This window comes from Malurus melanocephalus, unplaced genomic scaffold (genome assembly GCF_030028575.1).
Source record: "Malurus melanocephalus ecotype Western Australia unplaced genomic scaffold, MMel_1.1 scaffold_80, whole genome shotgun sequence".
NCBI lineage: Eukaryota > Metazoa > Chordata > Aves > Passeriformes > Maluridae > Malurus > Malurus melanocephalus.
The window spans coordinates 823,478-845,692 of record NW_026623312.1 but is presented as its reverse complement, the minus strand read 5'-3'; the positions used below and the strand labels follow the sequence as shown (position 1 = coordinate 845,692).

At 39.2% G+C, this 22,215-nt stretch overlaps 1 protein-coding gene across 1 annotated transcript in view; it reads left to right on the top strand.

Moving 5' to 3' along the window:
- Nucleotides 1-22,215, top strand: part of CAMK4 (calcium/calmodulin dependent protein kinase IV) — a 135,271-nt gene that overhangs the window by 68,960 nt on the left and 44,096 nt on the right. Inside the window, exons 3-5 of the mRNA XM_057367511.1 lie at nucleotides 7,969-8,031; nucleotides 8,556-8,638; nucleotides 21,124-21,196. Coding sequence (XP_057223494.1) covers nucleotides 7,969-8,031; nucleotides 8,556-8,638; nucleotides 21,124-21,196 — 219 coding nt within the window. The remainder of the gene's footprint in view (nucleotides 1-7,968; nucleotides 8,032-8,555; nucleotides 8,639-21,123; nucleotides 21,197-22,215) is intronic.

The window sequence follows — 22,215 nt, the reverse complement described above, 5'->3', positions numbered from 1 at the left end:
CACATCARACCTTCATAGGGGAACAGTGAATTCATGGCTCTATAAATATGAGTTGAATTGAGAGAAGGATGTGTCCACCAGATCACTGTTTATGTGAAATTTCTTAAATTGCAGCAAGCATGGCACTGRGCTAATAATATAAGCGGATATAGTGTATTCCAGATCTTTATCATGTAGCTGAGGACCCCTGAAAATTCTGAGTGATGTCTTATCATCTTTGATAAGCTCTAAGCTCTCAATTTCTAATTGTTATGTGGCGATTTGTTTATTCAGAGGGATGGTGTGCGTGTGAAGCCATGATTTTTAATACTAGTTGCATCACATAAGATAAAATCTGAATTAATACATTTTCACTGAAAACAGAAAATTTCTGTATTTCTAACTGTATAGGTGAAAAGCAAGAATATACAAGAAAATGGCAAGTTCAGCCTTAAAATAGAACCATAAATGCATGTATTCTGACAAAAATAAATGAAGTGCTTACCTTTGATTTACACGTTCTTGCATCTTAAACGTGTCCTCCTCCACCCAGCTTTGGGAACAGTAMCGATGGAAGTAACACACTATAAATAGCGAGTAGCTGAAGTGAGCAATTCATGAATACCCAATAGGCTTAAATTTGTTTGCATAAACTGCTTGAAAATTATCTAACATAATGCAGAAATCTGTGTATTAATGAGACAGGGAAAGAAATAACAACCAGGTTAATTATATAGTTAGACCATAGCCTATAATAAGGCCTATCCTAATGAACCTATAACTTTTTTGCGCTCACACATAAAATGTGTTTTTGCAAATGATTAGTGTYGTGCAAGCTCTGAGTGGCTCTGAACCCATCCATTCACCCTTTGGTGATGCCACCAAGCTACTGTGGGTGAGCAACAGAACCCATTCACAGAGGATTGTTTGTCTTTGGGGAATATTACCTGCATCTGGTCACTTTTATTGATGAAATGGTGTCTTTTAAGATGCAGGGTCCATTAGTCTGGTATGTCAACGTGTGATTTACTGTGCAGGARTTTATACAATCACATGAATTATCTGTACCCATCTGATGGTTTGCCTGCGAATGGACTGTGCTTTTCTTCAGAAACAGAAGTGTTGCTGCTTCGATGGAACAATTTACTCTTAACACATTAACTAACAGTCCTATCCCATGCAGATAGATAAGTCTCTTTCAGCTTGCACAAACCAAGATATTTGCAGCCAACAGTTTTGTGTGTGCTGCCAGAGTTGTAGCCACCTGACAGCACAAATGCAAGCACATTACTGTAACTGGCAATATTCCCATGCAAGCATGCTCAGTCTGAGGAATAAGTATCACTTGAAGGATTACAGGTGCAAATTGGAAGCATGGACATGTGTGCAGAAAATATTTGCTCTAGTAATGAATAGTCTATTTTTTTCCATTAAGAATATAAATTTAGTTATGGAGGGTAAATGTAAAAATTCTCAGTAAACTACTGCTGTTGTTTAACCCCGGCTGGYTATTTAGCCCCATGGAGCTTCTCAGTCACTGATCCCCTACAGGTTGGGGAGAAAATCAGAAGAATAAAATGAGAAGAATCATGGATTAAGATACAGCCAGYTTAATAGGGAAAGCAAAAGCTGTGCACACAAGCAAAGCAAAGCAAGGAATGAATTCCCTGTGTTTCATGGGCAGGCAGGAGTTCCGCCATCCCCAGGAAAATAAAGGTCCTTCACACAGAACGGTGACTTGGGAAGCTTCTGCTTGGGAATTACGCTGCCTCATCCCACCCCCTTTCCTTCTTCTCCCTCAGCTTTACTTCCTGAGCATGGTCTAGAATATYCCTTTGAACTGCTGGGGTCACCTGTCCTGGCTCTGTCCCCTCCCAGCTGCTCGTGCACCCCCATCCTGCTCACTGGTGTACTGGAATGAGAAGAAAAGACCTTGATTCAGTGCAAGACCTGCTCAGCAATAACAGAAACATCCCTGAATTATCCACTCTGTTTCCAGCACCAATCCAAGCACAGCCCCGTGCCAGCCACTGTGAAGAAAATGAACTCTGTCCCAGCCAAACAAGCACACCTGCACAGTGAAGAGTCCAGGCTAAGTTTGGGGCAGGTACTACAGGACTGTGCAGTAGTTGCTGTGCTTTGTTTTATTGCTCATTGTGTTCTTCAGGGAGCCCACGCTAATCTTGAGTGAAGATGGAGCTGGAATAGCCTTCCCAGTTTAAAATACAAAAAGATTATTTCARGCTGTTTTGTTTTTAAGGTAATATTGGTCCATTAGGAGTTCAAAGGTTGTTCCCACACAAGAAAGAGCCACAGACATTGCTGAGAAGGTCAACCAAGGTCCCACCAAGAACGGCCCCTAGGACAAAGGAGGAATTCTTTACTTGAGAAATTCTTATTTTCATTTAAAAAAGGACATTCAGTGAATCAAATCATCTGAAGCAGCTGTTAAATAAATGCCCTAGTTGGAACAATGGTGTATCCTTTCATTCAGAGGGGTCAGTTTTTTTAAAATTCTTCTTTTACCTACTATCCACTGCCATAATGATTACAGAATTGTTCCAGACTAACTTATAGAGAATAAGTCTCTATTTTCCTTTGTCCAGGGATTTTTCTGTCATGCCATGTTTCCCAGCCTCTGTGATTCTTTATCAATGATGCTGAAGAGTGACATCAGTATCCTGGGCTGATACACAGACCAGATCAGATGACTTCAATACTATCCAGCTTGATAAAGATAAAAAAAACATATTCAGAACTCTTCTTTGAAGTGTTTCATCCTTGAAGTCTTGGCAGAAAGACTTTATGAGAAAATATTCTATGCATAAGCTGGGATTCTGGTCATTCAGGACATTCTGAAATTGAAAAGCAAGACCTTAAACTGCATGGAAAATATGTTCTTTGAATCCTCTTCTTGTGAAGATTTGTTTAAAGTCAGTCTTTAAATTCAAGCATATTTCTTTTTTTCTTGAAGCATCTCAAGAGAGCCGGGGTAACTCATCAGTGCTGTGTTTAGTTTTGACAATTGGGAACAGACCTTTTAGACTGCCAGGGAACTGACAGATCCGCTTGGCTGTAGTCTCTGTCTGTACAGGTTTTTAATATTTCAGCTTAACTGTGAGAAGGCAAAATTATAAATGGTAATTAGCAATTGATGACATAAAATACAGAAAGGTTTAGGCTTCAGAGCAGTGACTTTAGCTGAGGTGAGCATAAAAATTTGTTTCTTGTAAGCATTTTTAATAGTGTGGTATCAAGCTAATGACAACTTGCACCACGATCACTGCAAGTGCAGAGAAGCACATAGTCAGAGCCTGACCTGCTGGCTCAAAAAAACATTCATTGCTCACGTTAAAGGYGCCTGTGTGAGCCAGGAAGTGAGATATTAATTAAGGAGCTGTGCAGAGCTGGTGTGAACAGGCTCCCTGAGGTGGGCAGAGCTGTGAAGCTCCTCAAGAAAGGTTTTACATTGGTTTCTTTGCACCTGGGGCACAACCTGGGCAAAGATGCCCCTTTGTATCCCCAGTGCCCAGGGGAAGGAGAGCAGCAGAGACTGAACGTGCAGGATGAGGAATGTACTCTTGCTCTCTACCAAGTCTGAGGGTACAGAGAAATCTGTTGGCCACCTGTTTTGGGAGTGGCACCATATTGCAAAGCAGCAGCTGGATTAACCTGTGTAAAGCAGTAGTTCATTCTATCTATTTTCATTTAATTCAGATAGAAACAACACTTTTGCATCTCACTGGTTTTTAGCATTACTCCACCTCACTAGCTCAGGGCTTGGAAAAATGGAAGAATCTCAGCTTTCATTAAAGCATCCTGYCTTTTCCCTTGTCAAAATAAACTGAAATTTTAAGATAAGAAATATATAGATTATTAATCTAGCACTCCTTCCCTGCATGATCAACACTAAATTTTAAAGACAGGGTGATTACAGACACATATGTATAAAAGAGATAAATATCTAATTCTAGTGAAGTCAAATAACTGGAGAGACAAAGGACTGGGAAAAATCCAGGAATGATCACCCTTTCCATGTCAATGTTTTACTATGAATTAAGGGAGTGGCACTCCTTCACTGSCTCTTGCTCCCAGGTTGAGGCTGTTAGACCTTTGCTGCTGCAGGTGCTTTATCAAGGGAGATTGAAGGCAGCTTGCAGGTGTTTATCTGTGCTGCAGTCACAGCTCCCTCCRAGTTTCCTGAGGAGCCCTGGGAGCCACATTTCAAGGCAGTGGCTGCAGAGCACCAGATTTGCTACCTTTCCGCATTCCTTGTGCTTCCACAGGTGAATTGTGCAAAYACAAAGGTGCTGTGGGTTTTAATAATCACAAGGTATCTAACAACTTTGTTTGGGTTTGGGTTTTTTGTTTGTTTTTTTGGTTTTGTTTTTGTTTGGTTGGTTTTTTGGTTTTTTTGGGGTTTTTTGGGTTTTTTTTTTTTTTTTCCTACGACAGCAAAATCTTCAAGCCCAGGGTTGACAGTGAAGAGCTGATAAATAACAATTTTGGGATTACCTGGCAGATGACTCCTGTAATTGACATGGGTGTTCCACAGCAGATTGTTGCTCTGCAGGCCTATCACAGCAAATGTCTCTTGATTGCTTGCAATTTAAAGTTTGCAAATACAGAAAACACAGCTTAGTCAAATTGCAGCAGTGTTCAAATCACCCAGCCACGCATTAACATGACCTGGCACAGAAGCAGTGTTTTTTCACATAGAATAAAATAATCATTTAAGTAGAAATCAAATTATACTGATGAAATATTTGACCAAGAGTGTACTCTATTCCATTTAATACAGATTAAAAGCAAAGAAAAAAGGATAGAGRGATAATTGCTAAACTAATGCCACTGTGAAACCTCTGTAAGTCAACATTCAATTGTTTTTTCACTTCACAAACAGACCAGTTCTGCTGATGCCTTTACGTTTGACTGTAATACACTACAAAGATCTTACTGTTGCTCCTGTGAGCAATGCTAATTTAAGGAAAGCTCAGATAATTTTTAAGCATTGTACGGCACATTTAAATTGCATCCAAAGAGGAGGAGAAAAAAGTAACAGTTTCACAACCTCATTTTGATCAGTTTTTGCAGACACAGTATCAGACCACTGTATTTGATCCAGCCCAATGTACTTAATTTGCCCAAACATTTGTGGTAATGGTGTATTTTGATTAAATTATCTGAGTTTTAAAAACTGTTGCTATAGCAACATACACTCTAGAGTGAGATGCCTTAGCAAATAATTTCTGTCAGGAAATTATTTGATAGGATGATGATAGGAAAATTCAATATAAGTAGCTGAATTGCTGATACTCCTGCCCAAACTAAAAATAAGCCAGGTTTGGCCTTGATACAAATAGGCTTTTTTTTTTTAAAAAAAAAAAAAAAAAAAAAAAAGCTGAAACAAAGGTAAGTGTTGATATAACTCTCTATCTGTACTTAGGGTAGGAGAAGGTAAGAAAATAAGAGTGATAAAATAGGCTGTCTGTAATAAAATGCCATGATTAAATATGGTCCTTACTCTGGAACAATTCATGYCACCTGTACATGCCCATTTCTGCTGTAAAATCTACCCCACAGCCATTACATATAAATATGTAACACTCCTAGGTGTTTCTCTGCAGCGTATTTGCCATTGCCATCCTGTCATCTTGAATTTTTAGGGACCTTTTCCTCCTACCATCATCTTAGGAAGTGTGAAAGTTTATTGTTTTGTGTCAGGTCACGAACTCAATTACAGAGGAATTCGCCTACACTTACAGAGTAAATGTCTGTGAAACCAAGAACCTGAAACTGAGTGTTAGTCCATATTTTTCCTTGACTTGCTGTCCACCTGCAAGATGAGAGGAGGCCTCTGTAGTTTCTCACTTGTAACTACTCAGTGCCAAAAGAAGGCATCTTTAGATTTTGGGCAGCATTTCTGCATCTACTCCCAGGTGTATTTGGTGCCCAAATATTCTCAAAACTTCAGGAAGCCAGCTGGGGGCTGTTCAGTCTGTAGCARAACAGGCAAATTTTAACAATTGTATGGATAACGTAAATCGTTCAGTCTAAACCTCTCTCCCGGGGATATCACTGTCCATGCACAATTGTACATTAATTTTTCTGATGCTAACTGAGGTGCCAAGCATTTGAAAACTATCATAGTGTGTTTTACTCTCTGAATCATCAAAAGCCCTTTGCTGCCCAGCATTGACCTTTGGAGTCCTTTGCTGAATGTTTGCAGTCACCAAAGTAACCCACAGTTGTGCCAGGGAGATGTTAAAACTGAGTAAGAACATAGACTGGTGCTAGCARCATTTTAGGAAAAGTTCAAATATTCTTCAAACCTGCTGTACAGTCTTTATGTAGCAGGAAAAAGCATTTGTTAGATGCAGTTGGATTAGAAAGCAATGAAGTTTATGCAATAAAAGTTTATAAAGCACGCAATGGTCACAAGCTAAAGGGTCCTGGGTTTGATCCCAGAGCAAGTGTTTACACATGAAGATTCTGTTGTTGGCCATGTTCTTTACCTTCAAATAGAAGTTTGGGTAATGGAATATTTAATTCCTCTYTGATGTTTGATTTCTGCTGCTTCTTACATGCACTGAATTTGCCCAAAGCTGGCTTYTCTTGCTTCATTTTGCTTCCTCGCAGAGTCCCTAGAAGAGGTTGAATGTCAATAAGTTTTAAGAAAGCCCTGAGGGCTCTAGCACTCTACTCATTTGCACACTGTCAGAGCACTGTGGCATTACTAAGCTGGATTCATACCTGATTGACACAAGGAGAGAATCAAATTCTGCCTGTCCAGTAGTTCAGGATGTAATGGATACTTGGATTTTGTTGATGCCGGACAAAAATAAATTTCTGAGAAGCAGCTCTCTTGTCTCAGGTGATAGAACACCCCCATGTATCTTCTTCACCAAGAATTTGAAAGTAATTTTATGTCCTTTTTAAAGGTTAATATATTAGGACTGCCACTCATTTCCCATGTGATATAAGAAATAAAAACAAGACTTGCCTTTGACGAAAAGCCTCGATTAAAAAAAATAGCACAAGTCCCTCTTAAAATGTTCTTTTTGACATTGTATATGTCACCAATTTGAAACCACAGAGTGACTTGCTGACTGTCATTCCTTTCAAAACYCTCTGAATCTCTAGGGTTTGGAAGAATATTTGCAAACCAGGTGGTTTCCTCGTAAGTGTATTAATTGCCTTAGCATCATAAAAGCATTCATAATTTGCTTACAAATGTTTTCCATTCTTGCTTGTTTAAGCATTTTAGGTCCCAGGGAGCTGCAGTTTTCTTTCCTGAATGAAATATTCCCCAGCTCTGTGTTTCTTGTGAGAAATGACTGATGTCCCCCAAGAACATAAGTTGTGCATGGAGTTGTTAAAGTCTGCAGTTTGAAAAGGGAAGAAAAGGACAGGGGCAATTTTCTCAGAGGTTTAACCAATAATTTGAATTAATAGAGCATCCTGTAACTGATAATTGAAGCAAATTGAAGTTAAACTAAAAAATTGAAGCAAATTTAAGTCTGTGCTCTGTGGCTGAGGCTGTTTGACTTTTGCACCACCKTTTTTTCTGAGCAGTACGTACATGGCTTTTATGAGCACATCCTACATGCAGAAACCTTTTTCCAGTGTGTCAAAAGGAAGCTGTCCTACCACAAAACCATACCAACAAAAGTAGCAATAGACAAGGGCAGAACTGGAGCAAAAAGATAATTTTTTTTCAGCCTTTCCTATATTCTTCTTTTTGCATGACTTACATGAGTATTTGTAATCACTTCGCTGGATGCAGCTGTTTCTCTGTTACAGTATCCGTTTTGTGTTAATGGAATATTTCTCTTTACAGTGTGTTTGACTTGTGTGTCTCACTTCAGCTTATTCTCCTGGGAGATCTAAAAGTGGTATTTATAGATATTTTCTTGTGATTAAGCTTGAATTTTCTGTGGTGAACATGGAAATAATTTTTTCACTTTTTCCTTCCCCACTTTTAACCAGGTAGACAAGAAAATTGTCCGCACTGAAATTGGAGTTCTTCTTCGCCTTTCRCATCCCAACATTGTAAGTTTGGCCATGTTCTTTCACTCCACATTTGTTTTCTTGTGTTTTAAAACTCTTTGTGTTCTTGAGAGATGACTCTTGTGGTTCACCTGTGGAGCTCTTAATTAAAGCTTTGGATTCTCTTTGTGGGCATGCTAGCAGATTTTTATGAAACATCTGTTGAGTTATGCTTCCATTTTAAGACAAAGTGTTGTTCTTACATGGTTGAGTGAGAAACTTTGTGAAAGAAGTTCTGCAAACTGAACTGAAAGTCAGTGTTTTCAGTCCTTGGAGGGTAGGAAAGGTCTGACTTTTTGGTTTTCTCTGAGAGATTGGCGGACAGCTTTTTAAACTCCTGTATTTCAAAGAGGCTACTGAGGTATGAGTATGAGAACACAACCAAAAGAGTATCAAAAAAAAAAAAAAAAAAGTGAGAGAACAAGATAACCCTCCCAGCTCTGATCTGTGTCCTACTGTTGACCTTCAGATGTGTTCAGCAAGAGGACAAATAAGCAAAGGAAATATTTTCTGGGTTTTTTTGCCAGATAAAACTGAAGGAGATATTTGAGACCCCTACAGAAATCAGCCTTGTTCTGGAACTGGTCACTGGTGGAGAACTTTTTGACAGGTAAGTTATCTGTGCCCACCTCTCAGTACCTTCCTTCCCCAAGGATGCTAGAGCTCATTTCTTCTCTGCATGTAGTCCCTGTATTAGTAATTCCTGGAATTCTTTCATCAGTATATGATTTTTTTTCACATGAATAAATACCTGCAACAAATGGCTTARAAATGCCTTTGGATATGTAATTAGCAGGAGACTTTTGGGAAATTATACATGATTTGGAAACAGAGGAATTAGCCAGTAAATGTTGAAGAACAGTACTTAGCAGGTGCATAGCACTGTGTATGTTAGAGCAGAAAAAAGGCAGGAAAAACTGGAGAGATCTCATTGACAGGTTGTCATAAAACATGTCAGATGGCAGTCAGCCTGCCAAGAGGACAGTGTTGTGACAAATAAAAATTTGGTAAGCACACTAAGAAGAAGGAAATTCTCTTAGGTATYCCCTGCATTTATAAAACATCTATTTTTGCCAAAAATGCTCTGCAAGACAGCTGTGGAGTTCTGAAGGTTTTGCTCATGAGGGTGCACATGCTTCTGGAGCCGATGCATAAAGTGAGATGATCCTTTAAYAGTTTTGGGATGTTATTTTACTAGTAGGGATTTGTGCTTTTTTAGAACAAGAGACAATAAGAAAAACATTTGATACTGGCTTGAGTAAATGCATKAACTTACTGGAGTTAGTGATTTCCATCTCATGTAAGGACAGGTTTTTTGATTTTCCCTCTTCTGTAATTAAAGTTTAGTATTTTAGAGGACTGCTACAAAAATTTCACATCAAATATTCAGTCTGAAAGTATCTTTGACTTATGCCACTGTCACACTTTTCATCTTGACAAGAACTGTTTCTGAGCAACAATAAAAGCAACTGCTCCTACAGCATGCCGAGTTTGACAGAAGAAAGGTGATTGCTGCCTCAATATTCAGACAAAGCAATGAGGAGAGATGTGCTGCAGGTTAAACAACAGTGAGGGCCCCGTCCTGGACTGGAGGGGGCCCTGGTCAAGGTGCCTCAACTTTCATGAAGCCCTTTATAAATCCATGTAGGTTTAAATCAGGTCATTTTCAGGAAGGCTGGGTACTCTACAGGAGTCTTTGATGAGAAGGTTTTGCAGAGGGGAAACACAAATAATCCAGTGAAATGGTTGGTTCCTGAGCAGCAGCCATCTGTGTGATGGAAGAACTGAAGAGGGAAGATTTCATTGTATCCAGGATGGAGAATTTCATTACTTGATGAAATCAGGATTTAATATTCTGAAAGTTTCAACAGTCTATAATCTGTACTCAGCAGTGACTATGGGATTTGAACCATCAGATCAATCTTTTCAAAAAGGTTGGATGCTTGTTCCAGTAGATGCTAGTTCCTTGCTGCTTTGGGCAGCTAGGATGAGCTGTCTGGCATTCTGAATAGAAGCAAAGTAATTTCATCCCTTGGCAGAGTTGTGGAGCCCCTTGTTATGCTGCAAATGAGCACCAGTGCTGTGGAGATCTGAACTCGGCATCCTCCTTTGCTCCATGCACAACAGAACTTGAAACTTTGTCGGGACAGTGATTTGGAAACAGACCCAACAACCACTGAAACAATAAACYGTAAAAAATTACCTGCAGCTCTTAAGGTATCAATACAAGTATTACTTCACACTTCAACCTTAAACTAAAAAGAATTAAATATCAATATGCAGCCAAGATGATTTGCACTAGTGGCTCCAGTTAAACGTTAGCTGTCTCCCCATTCCTCAGCTGGGCTGAAGGACTAACMCTTGCATTGTACTTTGCTATACCATGGCTGCCGTCCAAGCTTGGATGAGGGTAAATTTAGCTTTCTGCCTTAGGGCAGATTCCTCCCTCATGCTTAATCKTTTCAGTCCTTACATCTCTTCATCATGTGGAGGAAATATCCTGAATGACAGAGAGGCCTCRTGCACGCCTTTTCCTGTGCTTGTATGATTCCCACCCCAGGACAAAGAGAATGATCCTGGAATATCTCCTCCTGGGCAGGTGAATTGTGTCAGGTGTGGAGGGAGAGCTGTGACCACGTCTTGAGATCTGCCCTGTGGCTGTCCTTGTCACCAAATTTTTAAACTGGTTTATTTTCCAATATCCTCAAGGAGAGACCCTGTGAGGGCAAGCAGGACCCCAGTGTGACCCAGGGCTTGGTATGCCTTTTATGCCTCCTTTACTTTGTAAACCACAGTCCACACACAGACACAAAAGCAACCTTTGTACTCAGGAGGAGTTACTTTTGTGCCTTTCTCAAATCAGCTATCAGCAAGTGACTTGCCTGGTACTGTTACACAAGCACTCCTGCTCTCCTGACTGCAAACACCTTCCTTACTCTTACCGCTAAATCTTGTAATATGCTGCTTATTTTTTACATCACCTGTTTTATTGCTCTAGCTTTCTGCCATCCCAGATGTCCATTCTTCTTTTGAATAGTATTTGAGCTGCAGATGAGAAAGTCCTTTCATGTAAACATCCCTCTTATCATGAAGATGATTTTATAAATACCCAAGATCCGATTAGTCTTCTAGAATCCTATTAGCACTGTTGATGTGCTGCTGGTTTCATGCCACTCTAACTAAAGGTTCTGGGTAATGAAATTATTCACTTCCTTCACCATATTTAACATTACTGTCAAATCATCCATGTTATTGTTAAAATGAACTCTCATTTTAAAAATTATGACAATTTTTCAATTGTGTTGCCTAAAAGGAAATAAATWCAAATGAACGCATCAGTTTGACACCTGAATTAATACAGCTGAAATCAGATTGGTTTTGGCTCTATTTTTGAAAAGAAAACTCTTTGCCAGACTTCATAAATCATGTTGTAGGTCATACCCTACATACCACTCCAAATAAATCATAAACAACTACTCAAAACTGGAGTGGTTTGTGTAAAACAGAATATTTGTCGCCAATTTACATGATGATTTTTGCCAACCCATTAAATGAGTAGTGACAAAGAGCTTATGGCAAAGACTGACAAAAAGAGTCACAGACCAGTGGAGGAATTTACAGGACAGAGAAAAAAATGCAGCAGATCTAAACTAACTGGTATTAAAGTTCTTTATGGATGCTGCACCTCCAGCCTAGTGCTGACRCATATTCTGACATTTGCTTGCTCCTCCTCTTCGTTCCTGCATGTTTAAAACAGGCATGCATGGGTGAAGTGCATTAAAACTGGCAGTGTTTTGGCAAAGCCACAAGGGACCATCCTCTGATAAGGCTCTGAGTGTTCTGGCAGTGGTAAGCCCAACAGTACAGTTTGGTACCTTGTCTTGTATAAGCAAACTTTGTYGAATTTGGTCTTTTCTGTTCAGACTTTATTCATCTCTATTATCTTTCAGCTGAATCACCAGYATATCTCTTTCACAAATATGAATTTCAGATCTACTTTAACTTCATTTTAATCAGAATACCTGCAGATTGTTAAGAATAGCTTTTGCTTTTTCCACGTAACATAATAATGTCATTCCATAGATTGTTCTTGTGCCATGTTGGCATCTTGACCACAGACTCTTCTGTGTCTTCTTTCATCTTATTATTAAGTGCACCAAACAATGTCTAAAAATAGCATTTACAGCTGACAGTCTCTTGACTCACTTCCATTTCAAGTTTCATGTAATTTCCTCTGAACTATAGGTTCAAAATCATTCTCTTATTTAATGGAGTGCACATTAAAAATAATAATTGTTCTAACAAACTTATCTTTTTAAGAGCTATGGGAACTATTGCCTCTTATGGACAAAATATAGTGAAGCTTTCCCAGGCCTCAGGCACAAACCAAAAGCAGAAACATTTTTGTTCCTACTTTTGGAAATTAAAATTGCTATGTGGTGTCAAAAAAAGTCAAGGAATTAATCTGCCACTAAAGTGGGATTCTTTTATGAGCTAGTGCCAGAACAGCACCTTCTATTTGCTTCTGTGGTCTGGTCTCATTTGTCRTGGCAGTCTATCTTATGAGCAAGGGTCAGAGAAGTCCTTTGGTCTCTCCTTGCTTCATTTGGCCAAGTACAGATCCCACACTCAGGACTGGCAAAAATAAAAAGAGGTTAGTGACTCAACTTCACCAGCCGTGCCTACTCTCTGACGCTGGAAGTCAAGACATAAAGTTCTGATAAAAGTGCTCCATGATATCTTAGAAACTCATTYGGTTTCTCTTAAATTTAGATTCATTAATGATAAACCCCAGTAATTTCAAAATAAAGACATGTGTACAAATGCTCATTTGTTAGTCTTTTCAGTGTAATTTGGTATTTATTTCTTGTACAGTCGTAGTAATGCTTTTTTACTTAGTTTTTTTTTGGTGGTCAAAGCTTTTTTTTTTTTTTTTTTTTTTTTTACATGAGCTTTGAATGTGTGGAGCTTTTTTTTTTTTTTGGTGGTAGTTTGCTAATTTTTTTTTTTTTTGGTAACTGGGAGAGTTTTTTTTTTTTTTTTGGTTTGTACACGTGAGCTCTGAAGCTGTGAAGCTCTTTAGTTTATTAGGTGGTTTTAATATACAAGGTTTTCATGATTACAGCTCCTCTGACATTTATTCTCAGTTTTCTACCACAGCCTCAGAACTGTAATATAGATATACATAGTCTGGATGCAGACAAACTAGGAGAGATACACCTATTAAATTAAATAGAAAGTTTATTGACTCTTAGCTGAATTCCTTAACTATTACCAAATTTTTACTTCTTAATTTGTTGAAATGCAGAGAGATTTTGACAGCTGTTGAGGTGTGTATACACCTATAGCCTATGTAACAGTACTCTACGTTTATATGTACATAAAAAAGCCCCTGACTGACCCAAGTGATTATGATGTGTTTTCTGTGCCTTGATTCAACACCTCTCCTGAAATTGCAAAGTCACTTAGGGTGTGCATGCTTTGTACATTTTGTGTTTAACTGCTTTTTTTTTCTATGTACATTATGATGAGAGTGTAAACTCAAAAATGTTTTAGGAAGAAATGCAGTTTTCCCAAATACTCAGAGCACTGAAATGCTTTTCCTAGACAATAGCTAAGGAGATTTTTTTATGAAGGCCTAAAAAACAAATATGTTTTGGGTAATGTACTTCTCAGTTGAGTGTYGACCTTTGTCACTGTCGTAAGGAGTGAATCGCAGACTCATGCGCTGTCAGAGGTGCCAAGGCCACCAAAGAAGGTCTGGAATATGCAAAACTAAACCAATCCTGMACTGAATAAAGATGAGGTGAATGCTCTTGGGAATTGTGGCACAGAGGAATACAAGCACAATCTGTGCTATGCAAGCTGTGCCCAGCTCCAGTGTTTGATGGTCAGTCGTCCACTCTTGCTGGGAAGCAGGGGATGTGCCCAGCTGAGCTCCAGAGCAAGGTGTTTGAAATGTCATGGCAGGTAGAACTGCGCTGGTTTGGCATGGAGGAGTGCAGTGGGCAGGTGGGCCACCCGGTTTTGGGTATCCATGGTTTTGAATTTTGTTTCTTAAATAATCCTCTGTAGTTTTCTTATGTGTAAGTAATTCCAGTGACTCTCCAGACTGATAATTAGATTCAGTGCCAACATTAGGAAAAGATTTCTGTAAAATCAGCCAATATATGTTTGCCTTGTGCCTAGCAGGGAGACAGAAGGTGATTATTCTTTAAAGCAAAATTTACAGCAAACTCCCATGCAGTGGAGGATTGTGGAAGGCTCTATTTCCTAAACCCTGGCAATCTTTTGACCCCCATTAGGTTTTCCATGTGTCAGTCACCGCCTATTCAACTTCCTCCACTTTCCCACATCTTTTTCATATTATGGGGCCCTTAGCTAGACAGAGAAATCCCATTAAAGCCTCAGCAGCTGTTGGCAGGGCAGCTTTAGGGGTGTCTTCAGTGCTGCTCTTTTCCCCTCCCCTCTTTGCCTCTTTTGTAAGCTTTCRGTGTTTCTTATATCTCAAGTTCCTGAAAAATGAGCTTGTCTGATTCTGTGGGTGCTATAGTAACGCTGAGCTGGAAGTAGAAAGTTAAAGATGGGGAAAACAAACCCTAGTATGAGATATAAGAAATATGAAATCTTTCTCTAAATTCTCCTGCATGCCATATTTATCAGAAAGTACCTCTTGCTTAATAACAATGGAGAAAAAACAGTTTTCCTGAATGACTGCCGTTATGAATTTAATTTCTAAACATAGTACTGAAGAAAAACTTCTAGTTTGTTTCACAGGGAGTCAGATCCAGACCCAGGTCACTATTTCCCATTATCCTTTTTTAGATCACAGGCAGGAAGTTTGAGTCATTAGAGACAATAACAGCTAGTGTTATCTGGAATATGAAAATGGTTGTAGAATAAGGGAGATTCTGAATCAGAGCTACTTTTAAAAATATTTATTATTCTTCAGCTCTGTAGTATAGAGAATGCATACATATTTATCAGGCAAACCTGTTTTGGTTTTTTTTTTTTTTTTAACTAAACAAATGCATCAGAGCAACCAGGAATTGCAGTCACCTCAGTACAGATGTGAACCAATGGATCCGTGAATCATTTATTGAGAAACCGCCCCTTGTGGATATAATTTTGCTATTGAATACAGCAAATGTCATTTTCTTTTCCAGTGTCTGTTAGTTTTCCATCTCACTTTAGCTTGCAGAAATCTTCTAATTTCATTTTAATTAAATACAAGAATTTGCATGAGAATTAAGTGAGTAGTTTCGGAAAAAAAAAATCTCCATGACAACCAAAACATTTTAGATAAATTAACATTTATTATACAGGACCAAACAATTTTTAAAATTGTTAGCACATGCTGGCATTGCAACAGAGCTTGTACTTGCATCAGGCAGTGTCTTGTCTCAGACTGCACATGAAGTAACAATGACACAGTCCACAGCTTTGATGTGGTGCAAGGGTTTTGGGTAAAAGCCAGCTGAAGGGAGAATGAAAATGACACTAAAAGAAGTGATRTTTTTTTTGATGTTACAGCATTTATAAAGGATGGTCGGCAAAGCAAATGCAGACAGTGCTTAAAGAAAGCAAAACAATGTTGGGAACTGATAAAGTAATAAGAATTTTACTGTTTTAGATGGCTAAGTTGATTTAGCAGGACTTTTACAAGCCACATGATATGTTTCTAAATTCAGCTAAAACTCAAGTGCTACCAGTTCCACATTGTGAAGAAATAGTATTTATTGCAGCAATATTATGTGATGGCTAAATATTGCAAATTATAGAGTAACTGTTTAGATTAATTAGCACAAAACTAAGTGCATTTACCAATATGTGTTAAGGCAGGAAAGCAACAGACTTTACCTGCTCATATTTCAGGCAAGACTGGAGGATGGGTAGAGTGCTCCACATGGGAGGGAAGCAGAGAAGAAAAGCTAAGAATAGGAGAACTAGTGCATGCGGAGCATGGGGGAGGAAAAAGTAAGTTGGTTAAAGTGGTAAGATTCAAAATTTTCTTGATCAGCAGGAGTTGTGAGTTTAAATTGCAGAAATATTCATTGTACTGGATTCCAATAGCCATGAAAAATGAAAGAGGCTTTGGTCTCAGGGTCAGTGGTCTCAGTTGCAAGTTTCAGATATTGCCACAGTGCAGGRCCTGGAATGGCTCAGTGGTGGGGGGAAGGACATTCACCCCTGCTCAGCCTGAGCTCAGAGCTCTCCCTGTCACAGCAGCAGCGGTGCTGGCTGAGGATTTGAGTTACTGCCAGCCTTGCACCAAGAGATGTGTGCCATCAGTGACTATCCCAGTCTAGCATCCTCTGGCATTGGATGAGTCCTCTCCTTGCTCAAAGCAGGTTCCTGCGTGGTTTTGAGTCTTTTTTCTACTCCTGCAGCTGTGCAGGCTCTGTTTCTCTCTCTGGGCTTGGACAGAGCTGGCACCCTGTTTTGTTACTCATTGAAAACTCAAACCCAAAACCTGGTCCTTTCCTTCTCTGATGAAATGTTCACTTGTTCATTCTTGTAGGAGGTTGGTTATTTTCACTGCCTGATGTGCTTATCATTCATCCCCAGATGCCTGTGCTCTAGTCAACTGTAAAATTGTATATCAATACAATTTTAATACTCCTCTGAAAATTGATTCTAAATTGATGGATTGGGATTCCCCATCTCTTTCCTCATTGATTTTCAGATCCTGTGTGTTTAGCTTAGCAGGACTGCACTCTTCCTTTTTGATTTTTTTTCCTACCAGAAGAGCAGGTTTGGCCACTGCCTCCCTCCCTTGACCGGACATCCCACTGCTTTCCATAGCTTCACACAGATACGGTAGATTAAAGCACAGTACCAGGAAGAATGCCCCAAAARGAGTAAAATCCATTATGTGTTCTTGCCAAATTACACTGGAGGCTGCAGGGGTGTGGTGAATGTTGGTAAGAACTCAAGCATCTGCAGATGTAGACTCTGATGAAGATGTGCATCATGGAAACTTAATAAACAAAATAGTAAGAGCTGCAAATCCGTGGTAGAGACTCTGCACTGAAAACCATCTGCAAAACTGAGGAATTTGTACTGCTAGAAAACTTCCAGTGCTCACAAKGGATGGAAACGATGGAGAGGCCAGTTGGAATCTGGCAAGGATTAGTGCAAACTATGAAACACTTGAACACAAATATAACACATACATGTGTTTGATGAAGGAGCTGCCAAAATTTCAAACATAAGAAAACATGCATTCCCAGGAACATGTGATGTTGTTTCTGGTTTGGTAGGCAGTGTGACGCTAAGGGGGGCTTTGCTCACTGCTAAACTTGTTACAGCCCCGTTACCTGGCAAGGCTCTCCCCACTCTGGGCAGCAGCAGCTGGGAGCGGGATAATGCAGATTTCTGTGGGCAGGCAGGGCTGTGTCTGCTCCGTGGGACTGCAGCTGCTCCCAAAGGGCATCTCCTTCTCTCCTGGCACCAACTGGTACTCAGGGAAATATTTCCCTGCTTCTCCCTATAGAAGGAGGCAGATTTGTCTCAAATGTGCTGACATGAGAGGCAAGATTAAGTCAGATGATGGTTTAGGACACTTGTGGCTTGCTGTCCATCAAGTGGACATCCTGTTAAACGTGTGTCTAACCACACACAAGTGCAAGCAATTGGATCAGTGTGTTTCAATAAATGAGTACGCACAACTATGAAAATGTGATCCTGCACAAATCAGCATTGCGTTTTTGCTTGCTCTAGAATGTCTTGATTTTGAAGTTGTGCCTTGAATTTCCTGGATTCTTACAGCTCCAAACTGAGTGTTTTTCCAAGCTTTTTTTCTGGTTTAACTTCAAGCAATTCTGAATTCCCTGCTGTCTTCCTCGCAGTTTTTCTCTCCAGCACTCTTTTGGCCTACCTGGCTCTTTTATTTGCATATCAAAGAGAATATTTAATTAGTTCCTTATTGCTGCTATTCCTATCTTTCTGTCCTCCCAGCAAAGGCTTAATCTTCATTCACCCATGGTTTTGTTAAAGATCATTCTGTAACCTAAGTATAAATAGTTGGGTTTTGCTTCAATAATAGTGAAATAAGATATTTCTGCAGATTTCCTTCCCATTATAGAAAAAAGGGCAATGAGTCAYTGTTAATCTGCAAGGCTGAATTTGAAAAATCCTTTTAAAGAAGACTCRCTGCTCTCAGGTAGGAGTGTTGCTGGCACACCTACCATTTGTCTTATGTAAACTATCACAGGGAGGATGCAAAAAATAAATATGCAAATGATACCCCAGCATTACTACATGACCTAAACTACAGGGTAATCTTCTTTCAATATTCCTCTTTGCTGCCTAAAAGCCAGGTTTTCTTTCTAAAGCAAAGTACCCTTAGAAAYAAATGTTCATCTTTAGAAAGGAATATGTTTATAGCCATCACAGAAGATTAGGTTTTCTGTTTGCTGGATGTTCATTAAGAGTAAGATTTCCATTCTTGATAAGTCTGAGTTCTAGACTTCTGGAAAGCTGGAAAGCTAATTTCATGTGACTAGAGCTGTAATTGGGTTACCAGTGCATGTCATTCACATGTAGCAGTATCAGGCAGGTCCAGTGCATTACACAATATGTCTACAGTTGCTTTTTACTGCTCTCATGWAATAGGACCCCACGCTTTATTACATTTATTTATTTTAAAGTTTAAATTACAAGGCTTCCTCTGCAAGGTATGTGCATTTCTTCTGCTTTTTGTTTAATATAAATTAAAAAAAAATTATCTAAATCAGGGTGAGGTCTCCTCTTGAAGTCAAGAGGGAAGTTTTGAGCATCTCTTTGATTTTTCCCTTGTTTCCTGCATTCAGGTAATTAATGGTTTTCTTCATTGGCTGGGCATTGACAGGAAGCTTTTTTTTTTTTTTTGGTTTTTTTTTTTTGTTGTTTTTTGTTTTGTTTTGGAGGACATAGAATTATTTAAGAGATTTTTGGATTTTACTCCTCTGGTTTATGTGTTGGAAAAAGATAGAACAAAGACTGTGTTACCAGACTGTAAAAAGAGATTTTTTTTTTTTTATATTAAGGGAGAAATGTAAATTGAATTTTTACTGCATTGCTGCATATTTCTCTGATGTTAGTCTGAGATGTGTTGGGAAATCAGAGTATTCTCAATAATGAGGACACCTGAGAATCTGCCTCAAGCRTTTCTGAGGCCATCTGCACCCTGCACATCAATGCATGGGGCAGAATGGGTGCTACAGACAGGTACAGGCTGACAATAAAAACTTCATTTGAATTAAAAGGGAGGAGGGAGCAAAGCCTGTATATTTGGGGGAATGAAGAGCTAAGCAAGAGCATCACTGGGGCCCAGGTGTCACGATGTAATCTAACAGAAGAGGTTAATTCAGCCTGAAATGGCGGAGGGGTAATCTAACCCTCAAACATAATGTAGCACTTCAGTGTGTAATTTGTGGTGTTTTGTAACCTCTTTCCTGTACTTCAGACTAAAAGCCTAATACAATGTCTCAATGAGCAAGCTTTGCTTTGTTTTCCTCTTGTGATGGTGAGTTCAGTGAAGCTCTCCCTAATGGGAAAAACAGATGACCAAAACAAGAGAAGGGCTGAAGGCACAAAAACAGCAAAGGTGTTATGGCATATGGCATGACAGCTAGCGGGTTGTCAAAAAAAAACCCAAACCCCAAACATTCTGGAAATAATCCCAAGCAATTGTGCAGCAAAGAAACCATGATGAAATAGAAGAGCTGCTGCAAGGGGTTACTTGCTGTTGCTGATGTCCCATGAATAGATTTGGTTCTCTGTGAACACAATGAGTGCAAAGTAATTGCAGCTGATTGGGAACATTCCTGTGCAGACTGCTTTCCACAGTGCCACACTTGCTGCATCTGTTTCTGGTGGAGTACTATCTCTGCGTTGTTTTAATCACTTGTTCCTCTAATGATTGTAAAGGAATGCTTTTCCCATGTGCATTAGTGAGCACCTTTCCTGTCAGCTTGTGTGAAGCTGTGTGGAGCTGCATTGATGGTGATTCAAAATCAGTCTGTTATTTCAGAGAAAGGACGTGATGAAAAGTCACTGAAAAGCAGCAGCAGTGGGGAGAAAGAAGGATAACCTTCCTGCCACYAGCAGAGCCTTTCATGGATCTTGGGGCAGGAAGTCTTTCCAGTGACTTTTGRCATCAGACATTCATAGTTTCTTGCTGTACTGCTTCACGGGAATTTCACGGAATCATTTTATAAATCTGGCTTGTCTGCTTGCAGGACAACATCTGTCTGTTTTCTTGGSCTTTAAAAAATTAATATGGTAAAAATATCAAGATTTCAGATCAAAAGTCTGACCTTTAAAGTAACTCTGAGGGAGAATTATTGTCATTCACAAATAGTGTTCGCAATTAAAAACTATAGTAAAAAGACTGTTGGGTGTCTTAAATAGAGTATTAGTATCTTTTAATGATAGATCCTTCTTTTATTAACTTTTTGTATGCCATTATGCAAATCTGTGGCCACTGCTGATTCTGTAAGAAAAACGCAGCTTTTCTGAAAGAAAAAATAGCTTTAGTTGAAATGAAACTGTGTTTCTTTGAGTACAGCATCACCAGTTTTCTGATGGGAGGAAAAAAGCCATTTGTTCAGTCCATCACACTCGAGGGATAATTCAAAGCCATTAAATTTTCACACCGACCCTTTCTCTTGAATAATTCAGATCTGTGTGTGCATAGCACAATGCTTTTGTTTTATAGCTAACTAATTAAATAACTAACTGGAGAGGGGAGCTTAAGTTAAATATAAAAGTGGAGAAGCAGTTCCTAAGTGCTGAGTAGGTTTYTCTGAGAGTAATTCAGATTCCTTGAGTGTCAGAAAGTTCAAAAAGCTTCAAACTGAATGCATACATGTTGCAAGCATCTTATGCAGTTGGTATTTTACCTCCTGTCTTTCATTTAACTGGGAATAAAAGGTAAATTCGATTTTAAATCAATTTTTAAATTGCACAAGTGTTCTTTTCTAGTCTCTTGGGAGCAGTCCACTGTCCTGGTCATATTTAAATTTGATTTCTTGCTATCTCATTTTTGAAAAGAAGTGTCTACCTTCACTTTTTACTCACATTAATGTTGGTGTTGCTTTTTTTCTGCAGGATTGTGGAAAAGGGGTACTACAGTGAACGGGATGCTGCTGATGCTGTTAAACAAATTCTGGAGGCGGTTTCTGTGAGTATTGCCTGGCATCTCATGCTCAGCACCTGATCCTTCCTCCATGGTGGCTCAGTAAATACTTGTGTATGCAAGAGGCAGTCTGCACAAGTTTACTCCTACTATCAATTCTGTGTTGATAACTTTTAAGATAATGAGTGGTACTTTGAGGAATTGCACTTCAATCAAAATTACAGTAATACTGAGAGAAAGCAAAGTAATTGTTGCCAGTAGTTTGTGCAGTTTCTTATATAACTTCTTCTATATGTTTTGTGATTTCCAAATGTTGGAATATTTTATGCAAATATTCACATTCCGTCACTTAGGAAAAGGTAAACGGATTCTTAAGGCAAGATGAAGAAAGCTTCTAGTGTCCATGTACAGTATTTCTGTACATTTTCTGTGCTTCTTAGTTACTTGTAGCTCTTCCATCTGATTTCACACCAGACAATCTCCAAACCAGCATTCAGTTGCTGGGGAAGAAATTAATTTTTCAAATGTCCACTGTTCACTTCCAGGGCAGAGAGGGAGAGATGGAATGTGTTGGACTAGAAAAAGGAAAGGTCAGCCTGCAGGACACATTTGAAGTGTGTCAGTGGTGAGGCGGGGTCTGAACAGGTCATCTACAGAGATTATGTGTCAGAGGAGCTGTCCTCAGGAAAGGACTGGAGGTGATGTCTGACTCCTGTGGAAGGTATCCAGAGATGAGGAGATCACTGGTTACAGCAGTTCTATTAATAGATTAATTCTATTAATCAGAAGAAACAGGCCAATCTGGGCATATTTATCTGGGCTGGTAACAAAATGCCTTAGTGTGAAARGTCCCTGCAAATCATGGTTTGGAATTATTTGTATGTTCACAGTAAAAAAGAAGAGAACTGGTGTTTACTACATAAACTGCACTGCAAGACCATGCATGTTCACTTCATGGTCCATTCTGAATGATCTGATGTCTGCTATGTCTCTCCCATCCAAAGAAATCTAAATTATGTATTTCAGAGCACATCATCATGCATTTGTATAAACTTTTAAAATTG